At 50.8% G+C, this 13,632-nt stretch overlaps 4 protein-coding genes across 4 annotated transcripts; 1 reads left to right on the top strand and 3 right to left on the bottom strand.

Moving 5' to 3' along the window:
* Positions 1 to 1,168: 1,168 nt before the first annotated feature.
* FIBRA_07949 (uncharacterized protein) lies at positions 1,169 to 3,371 on the top strand (the record flags this gene model as incomplete). The annotated part of the gene is made up of 2 exons (XM_012329610.1): positions 1,169 to 2,941; positions 2,997 to 3,371. 2 exons carry the CDS (start codon positions 1,169 to 1,171, stop codon positions 3,369 to 3,371), a joined length of 2,148 nt encoding a protein of 715 aa, XP_012185000.1.
* Positions 3,372 to 3,518: 147 nt separating this feature from the next.
* On the bottom strand, positions 3,519 to 6,639 carry FIBRA_07948 (uncharacterized protein; the record flags this gene model as incomplete). Its single annotated transcript, XM_012329609.1, has 11 exons — positions 3,519 to 3,953; positions 4,010 to 4,263; positions 4,333 to 4,474; positions 4,527 to 4,781; positions 4,839 to 4,988; positions 5,039 to 5,185; positions 5,330 to 5,519; positions 5,575 to 6,153; positions 6,200 to 6,291; positions 6,347 to 6,392; positions 6,443 to 6,639. The coding sequence occupies 11 exons, from the start codon at positions 6,637 to 6,639 to the stop codon at positions 3,519 to 3,521; spliced, it is 2,487 nt and encodes an 828-aa protein (XP_012184999.1).
* Positions 6,640 to 7,473: 834 nt separating this feature from the next.
* FIBRA_07947 (uncharacterized protein) lies at positions 7,474 to 11,215 on the bottom strand (the record flags this gene model as incomplete). The annotated part of the gene is made up of 11 exons (XM_012329608.1): positions 7,474 to 7,773; positions 7,827 to 7,896; positions 7,958 to 9,234; positions 9,292 to 9,725; positions 9,784 to 10,201; positions 10,251 to 10,424; positions 10,475 to 10,546; positions 10,603 to 10,716; positions 10,773 to 11,014; positions 11,080 to 11,106; positions 11,164 to 11,215. 11 exons carry the CDS (start codon positions 11,213 to 11,215, stop codon positions 7,474 to 7,476), a joined length of 3,180 nt encoding a protein of 1,059 aa, XP_012184998.1.
* Positions 11,216 to 12,524: 1,309 nt separating this feature from the next.
* On the bottom strand, positions 12,525 to 13,400 carry FIBRA_07946 (uncharacterized protein; the record flags this gene model as incomplete). Its single annotated transcript, XM_012329607.1, has 5 exons — positions 12,525 to 12,947; positions 13,011 to 13,087; positions 13,140 to 13,183; positions 13,239 to 13,268; positions 13,336 to 13,400. The coding sequence occupies 5 exons, from the start codon at positions 13,398 to 13,400 to the stop codon at positions 12,525 to 12,527; spliced, it is 639 nt and encodes a 212-aa protein (XP_012184997.1).
* Positions 13,401 to 13,632: the final 232 nt, after the last annotated feature.

Genomic DNA, 13,632 nt, shown 5'->3' with positions numbered 1-13,632 from the left:
TGGGATGCTCATACCCACCGGTGGGTCGAAGAAGCCGAGGTAGACTGTTACGCCATCTAGACGAAGACATGGCGCACTTGTCGCTACGCATGGACGGGGAGGTAAACCTTAAATTGTCAGCGACTGCACGACTCGGGAGGTGGGATTGCGCCATCTTTCGTCGTCGATCGGGAAAATTTCTCCTAGGAGAAAGATGAGACCCATAAATACTCGCCAGCGCTTGGTGTAATGGGCCCTCGCGCACAGGTCAATGCGAGCCCCCTGGAGGTAAGCGCACTTTGAAAGACCTATGTTCTGCGCGCAGATTGAATCTTCAGAGTGCTCATGCCAGATCTCCTAGTAGTAGCAGTTACATCGTACCTGATAAATTATTGATGATACTGGGACGTGTGAACATGGATGGGTCGGCTGGAAGACGCATGCTGGTCCGGAGCTATGAGTCTCTGACTTACTGTCAGAATACCGGTCAGTTGTATAAAACTCAGAGAAGCGGTACCAGTACGGACAGTACCAAAGGTTAATTTCGGTGGCGTCGTGGCGCGAAGTAGATAATAATGACACGCGTGACCATGACGTTTAACGGGCGCTCCGGCCTGTCGTGTCCATAGCTCGAGCCACCATCATCTGCAGGGCCTCCTCTTTCTCGTCATCTCACAGTAATTCCATTCGGTCTCTCGGTAAAGACCCCAAGGGACGGCGCGGGAATTCGTTGTATTCGAGTTCAACGACAGGTTCGGTGGGCGGACGTATCAATTTATCTGGAGTCGCGACGACACAGTCAATGGGAGCTTGCATGTTCATAGTGCTTAGTGGATAGCACGTGAATCGCGTCGTATGTCGCGCATATATTCTGCTTTCCCCATTATATTTTCCTCAACCGCTGTGCAGATGCCCTCACGCCTCATTACACAAACTACTGACCCCCCCGCTTTTCCGCATTCGGATTCGCCGTCTGATGTCTAGTAGGTCTATTCATGTCATTCTGTAGCGCTTCATGCGAGTTACTTCACCCAGCGGACATCCTTTCAAACGTCGGAGAACATGTGGCCTTAACTCAAGGTATAATGAAATGATTGAGACGGTCAATACTTTCTGTGCTCTCCCGTCGTCCAATCTCCGTCGCCGTCGCATTGCATCGTCTTCTTCAGCCAGTGTTATGAGTTACGACATGCCAAAGACACCTGTAGACGCATACGATGGACTGGTCGGAGGTAGACTGGGACGAAACTTCGCTGTTCTCAAGATGCCGAATACCGACAATGATTTCACACGCAGCTACTCACACAGCTCTATTGTCACTGTCCCTAAAAGAGACCAACGATCATCGGCCGTCCCGTCATGGCTCTGTGATACGCTCTCGACACTTGACCCGCGGCATCCTTTGCGTGTCCTTTTGCCTCCAGCTCCCGAAAATGCAACACCAAACCAAGAGGCTCTCGGACTGCAATCCGTACTAAAGTCGACAACTGTAGTGTCATTACCGTCGTCAGACGCTATTGTGGCTGAGGAGCCTGTATTTGCGTTTTATCCGCAACAAGAACCATCAGAAGCATCCCCCCAGGCGAAAGACACGTCGCTTGTATGCGCGTCTTCTATGTCGCACAAACGTACAGGGCCATGTATTGATACAGGATTGCAAGACCCAGGTTGTCTACCACGACCGGCCTTTATGGGCTCGGACGACACTGGAGCTGGAAATACGGCCCCGACGATATCGAGGATTGAATTAAATGATACCTCCCTAGTCTTATCGTCAGATCTCTCTGAGATGCCTCACTCTGGATTTTTGCCATTCTCAACGCCAGGCCCGGCTTCTTCACTATGTGCTGCTCCACCCCTGAGAGCTGTCAGCTGTGGTCTTTCCTCTTCACAAGTATCCTCCTTTGCTGTGGACTATATGCCCCATTCTTCCCAGAATGGTACCGAAGGAGAGTTTATTCCGTTCTTGACCGCTGGTTCCACGATGCCGAATGTTGTGCGATTAACTAATGCAACTACAATGCATTCTCCTGCTGTGGCCAATCTTGGTGCTCCATATACCACAAATGTATCACAAGTTCCCTCTCATGGTACTAATGCAAATACATTTCATATCGCACCCGGATTGTCAATTTCTCCAAGATCAGAGCCTCTTCCAAGTGTTGCTCATGACTCGCGGTCTCCATGCGTATTATTTGATGAGCTCTTCGCTTCATCATCGCCGATCGGTTTGAATACTACCAAGAAATGTGACGACCTTACGACGGCATATCATCAGTGTCACTCGCTTTCTGCTGTGCTTTTCGCAGATCAATTGCCTCTGCCCTTCTCTGTGCCAGGACCTCTCTACAAGGGGCACTCGCGACGAGGAAACACCAGAGTATACTTTGATTCTCCAGTCGAAGACCCCTGCATATTCGATCCCGCCGAGGAGGATGATAACGTGCTTCATTTGAACTATGATCATACTGTAGACCTATATGATCCGAAAGAACTTGACTTCACATGGGAGCCATTTGACTGCGGCGGGACTAACGGCATGACGATGACAAGGTCTCGAGCTGACGTTGGATTCGACATAGCTATTCCGCGTACTCCAATTATCAAGGACGATGCACCCAACTCGTCCTCTATTCTCCCACTCTCTCCCGCCAACGACGCCGACGAAGTGGACAAGAATAATGTTACTTGGATACTACCTGACCGTGTCCCTACGCATCTGGCGGGGGAATATGACTTACTTTCGCGAGCATCTGGATATTCGTCTGGGCAGTCGTCTGATGAGGAACGGACGCCATTATCATCGCAAGGGAAATCGTTCGCTCCTGGTCCTGGAATTTATTTGTCTCCCCTGAAGGGGGATTCCTCCTCGCAAGAGGACACAGATCGTCATGATGTAGCAGAGTCTTGCATACGCAGCTGCAAGAATGGTACCGCTGTCATTCTTGAGGAAACCTGGGAGGTACGTGTTTAAGATGATGTTGGGCGTGTCGGCAATTATCCTGCAACGCTGTCAGGTCGCTCAAGTGAGGATTGAACAAGGTCCGATGGAATTGCCAGTTATGGCCGCACAAACAGAAGGCAATAATGAAGGCTTCTCTGGCTCTCCTCCGTCTGAACAATCAATTTCAAGTTGGATGCCTATCCGTATGCATTCTCGAACTGAAGGTGCGCCGAGCACGCCGCAGCGCATCGCTAATTTCTGCGAGGGTCAGGGTGTTGAACCGCCCAATGGTCATAAAGAAAGTTTCTCTATGTCTATGTCGACGAGTGAAGACATCGTAGATGACGCACCGGACGAGATCCAAGACGTTTCCTTACCTCAGACTCAAGAGTCTCATGACAGTATAGAGTCATGGACGGAAGCAGAGGTAAAGAGGGAGGACCCATGAAGGTAGTCCAATGCCCTGAGAGAGTGAAAGTTCCAACGATGTAGCTATCAGTGAGAAGCCGTGCCTGTATTCGTAAAAAACCCTTCCTCAAGAACAATAAACTATTAATGCACCGAGCCTTTTGAAACTAAGGATTTGGGGGCTACATTAGTTGTGCACTTCTAGAATCCCATCATCCTCTGACCCCGAGTCGCTTCCGTCCTCTCCATCAGCTCCGAGACTACGCTCACCTCCCTTCACTACTGCTGCTGCCTGTATGGCCTCCTTGGGCTCAATCGGCTCTGTCTCAACTACATCCTCAGCTGGCAATTCTTCAGCTATTTCTTGTTTCATTGAGACATTCCCATCGCTTGGGTGTTCGACCTCAGGAGGGGTGACGTGTGCAGGCTCCTCCGGAACGACCCCCAAGGGCATCGGAGAGCTACTTGACTTGTCCTTCACAACATCATGCTGTGCGATATCCTCGGAGGTCAATGCAATGCCAGACGTGAACGATTCATTGAGGGAGCTGACGGTAGACACCGCCATATCGAGTATTGTCTCGACACGTTTCCTCAGCGCCTCATTTGTGCTGCTCACCGTCTACATCAAGAAGCAGTGTCATGAACAGGTCCCAAAGTTTATACCAAGCGACTGACCATGGAAACCAAGTTAATGAGTGCGTCTGCTTCATCGAGTCGCACGAGTAGCGATGGCTCGTGGGCATCCTCGCCTTGTTCAGGCTCATCTGTCTCCTCAGGCATGTGCAGCTCGACTTCGCCGAAGTGTGCCTCGAGGAACATTGCCAGCCGTTGAATGCGTGTCACTTCTGCACTCTCATCCTCAACGTCTGCGTGCGGATGGGGGTGTTCGGGGGCGTGTGTATGTGAGTGAGAATGTGGGTGCGTGGTTACTGCGTGGAGACGGAACCGACAAGCAAAATCAAAAGCTGGAATTAGATAAAAAGGACACGAGTGCGTACACTTCACAGAGGCAGGGCTCTTGTCAATTCCGGTTAATAATGCAAGCGTAGAATCAGCGATCATGTCGTTACTTGCACTCGAATCCCATTCGAGTATCAACTCGTGCTCTTGACTCTGTTTGACATCCACCGCGCCCATCACCTGTGAGTTTGTGAGTATTACCGACGCATATCGAGCAATTATATCGACAAACTCGAATTGTTGGAACACCGTCTTTGTCCAAACCCTCTTCGACTTTACCGAACATACCTTCCAAGTGCCACCGTACGAGATCCCAGCCGACACCGAGGACCATTTTTTGCCGCTGTGTGACCACACATGTCGATAAACCAGCGAAGTCTCGCAAGTCCCGTGGATCTAACAGCGTATACGAATAGTCCTTAGCAACAAGCAAGCCAGAGAGGAGGTCTCCGGATTGTGGGGGCTGGGCAGCCAAGGTGCCAATCGCCTGGTTCGGAGCGGATATTGAAGTTAGATTCGAAGTGCTTAAAAGCAGAAGCCTTACTTTTGCAACTCGCTCGCCACGGAATGTGAGCTCAAGCGTCTCCAAATTTCGAGGCGTGTGGATCTTCACATCTTCATCCCGGCTCTTATACCTATCGGTCATTGCAGCTCGTAGTCGCCCCATAGCAGTCTGTTCACCGTGTACCAGGACCTAGACAACGGCTGTAAGCCTCGCAGGGAGAACAAATATCGTAGACTCACGATATGTTGGGCTTTGACCATCTCGATGAACTCAGAATTCTGCGAATAATCGACGTGGGCACTAAATGAAATTTCATCGACAGAAAGCTTGCGCGGAATGGGGACGCCCTTGAGAGACATAATTTCGTCGGGTTCGCTTTGAATGTCCTATGCATTTAGGGGGATTTGTGAACAAAGTGATCGCTCAAGAGGGTCGCGCAGGAGTGAAAGAAAAGTACATTGCTTTGAATCGTGTACATACAAGATGACGCTCCATACTGAGAGATGTGAACATAATGAGCGTTCACTCACCCTCGCCATCGTGCCTTCAATTGAGTAGCCTGTGATGATAATGCCGTTTCTGGAATCCGGCGCCCACATCTCAAGCAGCTCTCGACTTGCGCCTACCGTTACGAAACCAGGGCTGGCTAACACCACACAAGGTGGGCCATCCGCAACCTTGCGCTCCCATCCACGAGTGTGCGGGAGGTTTGATATATGCCTGCCGAATCAATATCAAATCGGCAGTAGCGTCTAAAATAACCACAAGAACGCACTTGAAAACAAAGGGGTTGTCGCGCTTCGCAAACCTTGAACGGACATTGGCATTCATAGTGTGGATGTACGTCTGGTAGACAGCCATACATTTTCGCGCCAAGCTCGAAGCATAGTAAATAGGAACGTTGTGAAGGTCGGGGTGTTTTTTCCAATATTCATCCAAAATCAGCAACAACTCTTGTGCCCTTCCCAGAGCGAAAGTAGGCAGCAGGACATGTCCACCACGACGAATGATGGAGTGAACGAGGTTCGTAAACCGTTGTTCTTTATCTTCCCTACATTCCAAAGTCTGCACACCATACGTGCTTTCTATGATGAGGACATCAGGCCGAAAAGGGGGTACTTCTGCTTTGACCAGATGGCAGTCTTCTTCTCGAGAGTAATCACCAGTATACAAAATCTTGAGGCCAGCTATATCGATCAGGAACATACAAGCCCCGAGAACATGACCTGCGTGGTAGGGCGTAAACGTAACACCAGGACATGGAGTAATAACTTGATGAGCAGAGACTGGAATAATTGATGACAAGGACATGGAAAGATCCAAAGGCGAGAACAGGGCGTCAGACGTCGAAGAACTATATTTCTTCAGTGTCGAGCAGACTTAATGCAGTGCTAGCGTACCTCATCCGCATAAAATCCTGCATCATGAATTTATGCAAAGCTTTGGTCGGGTGGGTCATATAAACTTTTCCCTTTCCATCTCGGAAATTCGTCTTGTAATACGGAGATGAGTGCATACGGCCAAGGGCTCATATAGCTTCCGCTTACCTTCTCGGTGATGTATGTCAGAGCAGCAGCATGGTCGAGGTGAAAACTACGCAGACCTCAGCCATTACACGGAATAAAGAGCAGCTGTAAACGTACTGAGTAATGAGTAACACGTCGACCGTGCTCCAGTCCAGTTCATCCACGAAGGGCAATGATGCAATGCCACTGTAGGCAGGGTGGACACCCGCATCACAGACAATGGTCTTTCCCCTGTACTGGATCACACAACAAGATCTACCAACTTCCTGTCCGGCACCCAGAAGCGTAATCTTTATCGTTGGGACATCCGCCATTACAGTAGCAGCGGGTGCACTCGAGAGTCTTAGCGCAAGAGAAGTACCGACTCGACCAGACTTCGGGTCGACTCTAATGCATATCACCCCACGTGACCTTAGGCTGCCGGTAATACAGCTTTTTTGGTCTCTTGTAACTTCTGGTGACTCCTACATGGTTGTCTTCATGTCGGCTGGGGTTTAGCAAGAAGGCGTGGGATTGTATTTGAAGATGCTTGTCCATCGAGTCAGAGGATAAACCCGAGTCAAACTCTCTGGCATCAATTCACAATACCAACTTCGCCAAAGCAAACTTTCAGCACAGCGTTTACGTGAGTTGGGCACGGGCAAAAGCATGTATGCACAACTCCTCGCCGTCCTTGCAGCAGGTGCCTGTGCTATGCCACTGCTGTCCTTGTGGCGCTCGTCCCCAATCCAAGTCGGCCAAGCTTGTTGCCTAACATGCCATGCCTATGTTGAAGGGCTACGTCACAGACACGTCTGTTCTCCCGTTTGCAATCGTGTTAAAGTTACTCGAGTTTGTAATCGCTACCACCAACTTGAGCGGTATACGACGGACGAGCCAGGCTCGCAACCACCTAGGCAGGATAAGAATGTAAAATTATAACCTATTGGTACGACTTGCAATACCCGAGTAAACGACATAAATGTGTCCGAGCTGACTGCGTCGGAGGGCAGAATTGAAGTAAAGCAGGATAAAGATCAGATGAAAAACAGCAAAAGAGAATCAAAAAAGTACAGGCTGCAATCTCAGCGCACGTATACACGGCTTACACACAACAAGCTCCAACACGTCCCAGTCATCTAACTACTCGTAAGTTCATAATAATCGTTTCAATTCATGTCTTCCCAGTTCGGCTTGGGCGGGCCAATGAATAATTTGCCCATCTGTTTGCGCTGCCTCAAGTTCTTGACTTCCGTATTGATGAGGTCACGAAGGCGCTCTAGGTCGAGACTGCGTTCTGCACGCGAGCCCATGAGCAGGTTGCGCCAAATTCCTGCCGCAGCAACGGAGTTGTCGATTCCAAGTTGCATGGGACGGTGAAGCCGGACCATCTTTTGCATGAGATGATCCGGACTTGGGTATATAGCGTCCGGCCAAGCAATGCGGATAGCAAACCACCATCCCAGAGGCTGAGCAGAGGTGGTCAATAAAGGAAAACATAAACCAATGGGACAAGACTCACGCGGCCATCCGGCAGACACCTTTCCGGATATGTATCATACGTTGTCAGAGAACCGTCGGGAAGGGAGAAACTATAGGCTCCATTAGTTTCATTCTGCTACATAGGGGTAAGCACATAGGGGCAAGACATACCGATGGACAACCCAGTGATTATTGTCAGATCGGTGCTTTGCGAGGACAATCAATAGCCTAGGCATGCCCTCGAGTCCAAACGGTGCCCACAAGTCTCTGAGCATTCCGCATGCATCTCCGTGTCGCCCGTTGTACACCGCAGTGCTGATCGCGTCCGCCATGTTAGGTGGCACAAACAGACGATCCACGCGGCCTGGAGGACTGTCGGTCATCTTTGCTCTGACATAGCGTTTATACGTCTGCGTCGACCAAATGCTCAGCGCCACCTCGTCTACTTGCATACCCCGCGTCGCGCTGTTCACCGCATTGTCAAGTTCGGACATGGGCCATACAATCGCCCAGCTTAGGAGACGCTGATGGATACGCTGCCATGGTGGAGGTAGTTGAGGTTCGTGACCATAACCTCCCGCCTGCCACGCTTGATGGTCCGGCATATTGACCAAATCGCCTCGAGTGTCCGGTGGAAGAGGTGGAAGAGGAGGTGAGCCTCTGCGATCTGTATATCCTCCAGTGTTACCATCAGGTATTTCAGGCATGCCTGATTCGGTCACGGCAACTTGTGCATCGCCGTCATCGTAATCCTCGCCATCATCTCGGGCTACTTCCCAAGTCTTGTGTGTCATCGCAGATTGGCTACCAGTAGGTTTGACTCTCAGCTTGTATAGCTCTTCCTCGAGGTACTGCTGACCCGGAGATTCACCGCGGTCATGCATGTACATGCTGCTCATGCCATGCGTATCTCCATCTGTGGGGACCATGTGGTGTCCATGAAGATCGTCTTCATCGTCGTAGCCGTCTTCCTCGCGGATGGCGTCGTGCATGGAACCATCGTGGTGATGCATGGAGCCAGGCAGAGTGTGGATTTGGGTTGAATCACGAATGAGATCGGTGTCCCCAGGCTGGAACATAGACTCGTCCCCCATCGTATCTGTGGGCTGCGTGTTGATGTTCACAGTTTGTGTCATCGGTGTCTGGGTGTACGCTCCGTCCATTTCTGATCCTCCGAAATGATGGTGACGATGAGGATAGCCGCGCCCATCCGTGACATACGAATCACCTCTAGAGGATTGCAGACTTCTCTCAATCTTCGGCGCCAAACTGTCGAGTCGGTCGCGCATGTTGATCATGCCGTCAATGAGGTCCTTAGCCCACTCTGGGGGTTCCGTTGATGTGCCTAATTGGGTGGACCGTTTCGAGCTAGGCTGAGCTTGCAGCGCTGCAGCAAGATGTACGCTTGGGTCATGGTCGTGGAAAGACTTCCGATATTGTCTGATAGACTAGAGACACGCGACGCTCAACATAGGAGGAAACAAAGAAAACACGATAGAACGTACCTCATTATCGTTCTTCATACCAAGTTTCTTCACTCTAGCTCTAACTGCTTTTCGGACAGCTTTTTTTACGGGCTCTCCCATGGTTTGGTCAAGGGCATGCAATAGTTGACAGAGCTCCATATCATGGAAGTGTGAGTGCTGGATTTCAGGTTCAAGTGCAGAGGGAGCCATCGTAGATGGAGCATACGATGTTCGTGATCGTGCGGGGCGTGTCAGTACAGTATTAACCATGCGTTGTTCATCTGCATCCAGGTCGTCCATTGGAGATGCGGGACGTGAAGGGGTAGGCGTAGTTTGAGGGTCGTACTCGGGACGTTGCGACCTCGTGGGGGACATCGCCGCTGCGGCACGTTGCAGATCACGCGTGCTCCTCTCAGGAGACATTGGGACCTGACTAGGCTGGGTGCGAGGTGACATGGGTGCTTGCGAGCGAGCTATGAATGAATAGTTGGTGAAGGAAATCCACCGGTCGCGCATACTTCTGCCACTTACCATCTCGTTGGGAGGTTGCATATCTAGAAACACCACCAGAAGGTGCCACCCCACCATTGATCTCTGTAGTGCTCTTGACAGATTTTACAGGCTTGAGGGATGGCTCTTTCGCCAGCGGCTTTACCGTCGACCGTTTCGACCTCGCCTGCGAGGGAGAATCGGATGGCGCAATTGACGGCGACTTGTTAGTCCGACGATCAACGGGGGATGTTGCTCTCTGAGTAGGCGCTTTGGAGAAGTTATCTTCTACTACAGACTCAGGAAGAGGAGGATAAACCGTTCGGTTCGTCTTTTGAGTAGCACGAGATTTCAATGATTGACCTTGCGATACTACAGTACGGGGCGACCATGGCCTTTCACCGCCGCCACCAGTGCGCGTCGGAGACAGTGCACGAGATGCAGATTTGGGAGACAACATCTGAAAGAGGTCAGCCAATTATTCCATGCGTCAAGATTTATAACCGTACCCCGTTCGCCGCACTGGCAGGGGGAGCAGGTGATTTATTCGAAGCTCTGGACGCGTTATGTCTGCTTCTAGCCATAGGGCTTGATGGAGATTCAGCGCCTGGATGAACTGAAGCAGACGCGACGGAAGGCGGAAGAGGAATACCGGCAGCTGTGGCAGGAGTCATACCCCATTGCTACTAAAGCGTTAATATACCTCTAGGCTGGCTGCCGCTGGCGTCCTTACCTGGAACGGGTTAGGGTGGCTATCTGTAGGCGAGCCTGGCAAAGGTACCCCGGTGGGGCGGACAGGCGAGTGCTACCATAACTCACGTCACTCCTGGTTCTAGGCTCAATGGAAGACTTTGTCCATACCGGCGCGTTCCATGCTTCCGCAGGGGGCAGGGGTCCGAAGTTTCCGAATGACGACCCGTATGATTCGAAGTGGGGGCCCGGGGGGTCATTTGGACCAGGTTCGTGGTGCTCGGGCTGCAGTGGTCGTCAGAATGGTCGACGCACACACTAGTCGGCGGACGGCTGCTCACGTTCCCGGTCGTTTGGATAGGGATTGTTCGTGCAGTTTCGGAGCCGTTTCCCTCTTGCACATCAGACCTAATGTCTTCCTCGTCTTCCTGTTCACCGTAGTCGGCACCCTCTTCAGCAAGATCTTGCAGCCTGCGACGGCTACTGGCTACGCTGCCTCTACGCCGTCCGCCAGATACAACACTGCTCGCTCTATCGTCTTCTTCGGGAGGTGCTCTCTGCAGGCTTTCCAGATAAAGTAGCACTTGAAAAACGCGAGGAGTCAGCGCACGCCATCTGACATGATCAACATGCAGTACAAGAGCATACCTTTCTCATTTGAGGCTGCGGTAGAAACTGGACATCAACATACAGATGTAGTGCAGATGAATTTTTACGACTTGCCTGGTGTACTGGACCTAAGCATGTAGGTCCTCATCGCCTCCGGAGACCCTAAGTCAGACATGTTGAATTATGTTGATGTGGATGATTTTACAGGTAGCGCGAAGAGAACAAGGGGAAAAAGGAAGCAGACTGGTTCGTAAAATGAGGAAAGGTATCCAAAGGGTCAGGAAGAGCTATTTGACGTGGAAATGAGCAGAGGGTGTGAGGTAATAAGAAGAGATGAACTTGAACATTGGGCCGCCCGCCGCCTCGCGGTATCCGCGTGTCTGCGAGCGCCTTTGGCGCCTATTTGGGCGGCCCATAAAGGCACCATCGTGTGCCGACCGTTGCTCTCTCCCAGCTCTCAATTGCGTCGACTCTCCTCTGTCTTCTCGAGCTAGCCAGCCGATGATGCAGTAACACTAAAAGCATGAGCCACAACAGGGAGTTATGCTCTGAATAATCGACACGTTGGTGCCGGGTGCTTCTCGCCTTTCTGCATCTGATTGTGCCGCGCAATTGCAATTGTCCTAGTTGACTCCGTGTTCCAGGGACCGTTGAAATGGATAGTCTGGCAGTTTTCTCCCTGGCTCCTTATTTGTTTCTTGGAACCTAGGGGCCTCTGCCGCTATTGTTTCAGCCACATTCGTAAGTCGTCCAAGCTTTCCATCTCCAAGTACCTTGTGTTCGTGCCAAGTGCTGTGTTGTACTATGGCTTGTCTGAGTCAGTCGTAAGTATGCACTTGGGTATTGCCCCTTGACAATAAATATCACGGTAATTGGCAAGTTGTATGGAATCCGTATGCAACTACTTCGTTACATGAATTTTGCCTCATTGCTTGTACTCACCTCCCTTTCCCTCAGAGGTTAATGGTATACAGTATACAAAATGCTATAGCCATGATATAAAATTTTGACATTGCATGTGGCTAGCATTCAAGATGAATTTAGAAATGGGTATATATGAATGAGTTGCGACAGCCACACTATCTACAATGTCACTGGTATACGCCGCAGCTGAGAAGCAGTATATCCGAAGCAAAGAGCCACGAGTACAGCGTCCATTTTTAATAAGATACGTAACTACTAAGTTCAGCGATCACGCATGGGTGAGAGCCAACACGGATGCAAGACTAGCTAGCTTGTATGAAGTACCATAATATCACGGTCCAGAAATGCCAAAAAGACAGGATTGCAATGCGCGACGCAAAGGAACAGCGATACTCAGTAATCACATCCACCAGGGCACTATGGTCGAATGTAGAGTAAACGGGGTGGAGAAAACGGGAACGAGCTCGAAGAACAAGGAGACTTCAAAGACTATAACCTCAAAACCATCTTGTATCAGGTTCTTATGGGAATTATAACTGGAGTGCGCTACGATGGGTCATTCAGTGCCCACGGTGGGCCACAGCACGCGAGATGTGAGCTTTGCGCGCACGAGCCTCGGACTGAGGCTCGGCCAAAGTATCACGCTTATAGCGGAGAGACCGCTTAGCATTCTTGGCAGGGCAGCGTGAGCCCGAAGACGGGGTGCTTGTGGGTGCCGCCGAAGATGTTGTCGATGAAGTCGAAGTTGTCGAGCTGGTGGTAGGGGTGGAAGAGGTAGTGGTGACAGCAGGGGAGCTAGAGGGCGTCGGAGTGGGAGTGGGGGTGGAGGAGGTCGTAGGCGGAGGGGGAGGAAGGGTCGACGACGTTGTAGGCGGTGGTGGCGGCGGAGGAGGAGTGCTGGTAGGGGCCGGATAACCGTTACCAGCGCCAGAGTCCCAAGAGAGCGTCGTAGCATCCTCGCAGAAAGCAATGAGGAAGTTAATCTAATGTTTTATTAGTCAGTACAACGTATTACACACAGTAAGACGGGAAATAAAGAGACATACGTTGTTCTCTTCGCAAGCGACCTGCACGTATGTCTGATCGGGTGTATAGAATGCCGAGGGGCAAGTAGCACTGTCGCCTATCCCACAAAAGTCAGAAAAACAAGTGTGAACCAGTTGAGAAATTATTACAGTTGGCGCCTTGGTTGTTGCATCCGCCAGTCGCACCAAAGAAGCTGCGATAAAATTTTGTCAACGACGACCAAAGAGAGCAACTACGATATGATATACCTAAAAGATGACTGAACGCTGTACGCATGCCTGAATACATGCATCATCATCAGCTTCATCGACTTCACCAGCATTTACGCTGAGACATGTCACTCACGGGCTAATAAGAGTGATATCAGCAGACGAGCCACTACCCGGGGCGGTAGGATTGACCAAAGTCATCTCCACCGTTGCGCAATTCTCTCCGTTAAACCCACAAGAGCCTGTGGATCAATAAAGCGAGTGAGACATATTCCCGTAGACTTGCGACGCCAGCAAGCCACGTACCGGTTTGCAGGTAACTGATCACAAAAAGGGTTTTGGATTCTAATTAAATTCCAGACGAGAAATAGCGGAGAACGGTACTGACGCGATAGCAGAAGACAGCTGTCCACTCGACGTGTAATCTTCGCCG

The sequence above is a fragment of the Fibroporia radiculosa genome (genome assembly GCF_000313525.1).
Source record: "Fibroporia radiculosa TFFH 294 genomic supercontigs, scaffold20660, whole genome shotgun sequence".
Lineage (NCBI taxonomy): Eukaryota > Fungi > Basidiomycota > Agaricomycetes > Polyporales > Fibroporiaceae > Fibroporia > Fibroporia radiculosa.
This window is presented reverse-complemented; position numbering and strand designations above follow the sequence as displayed.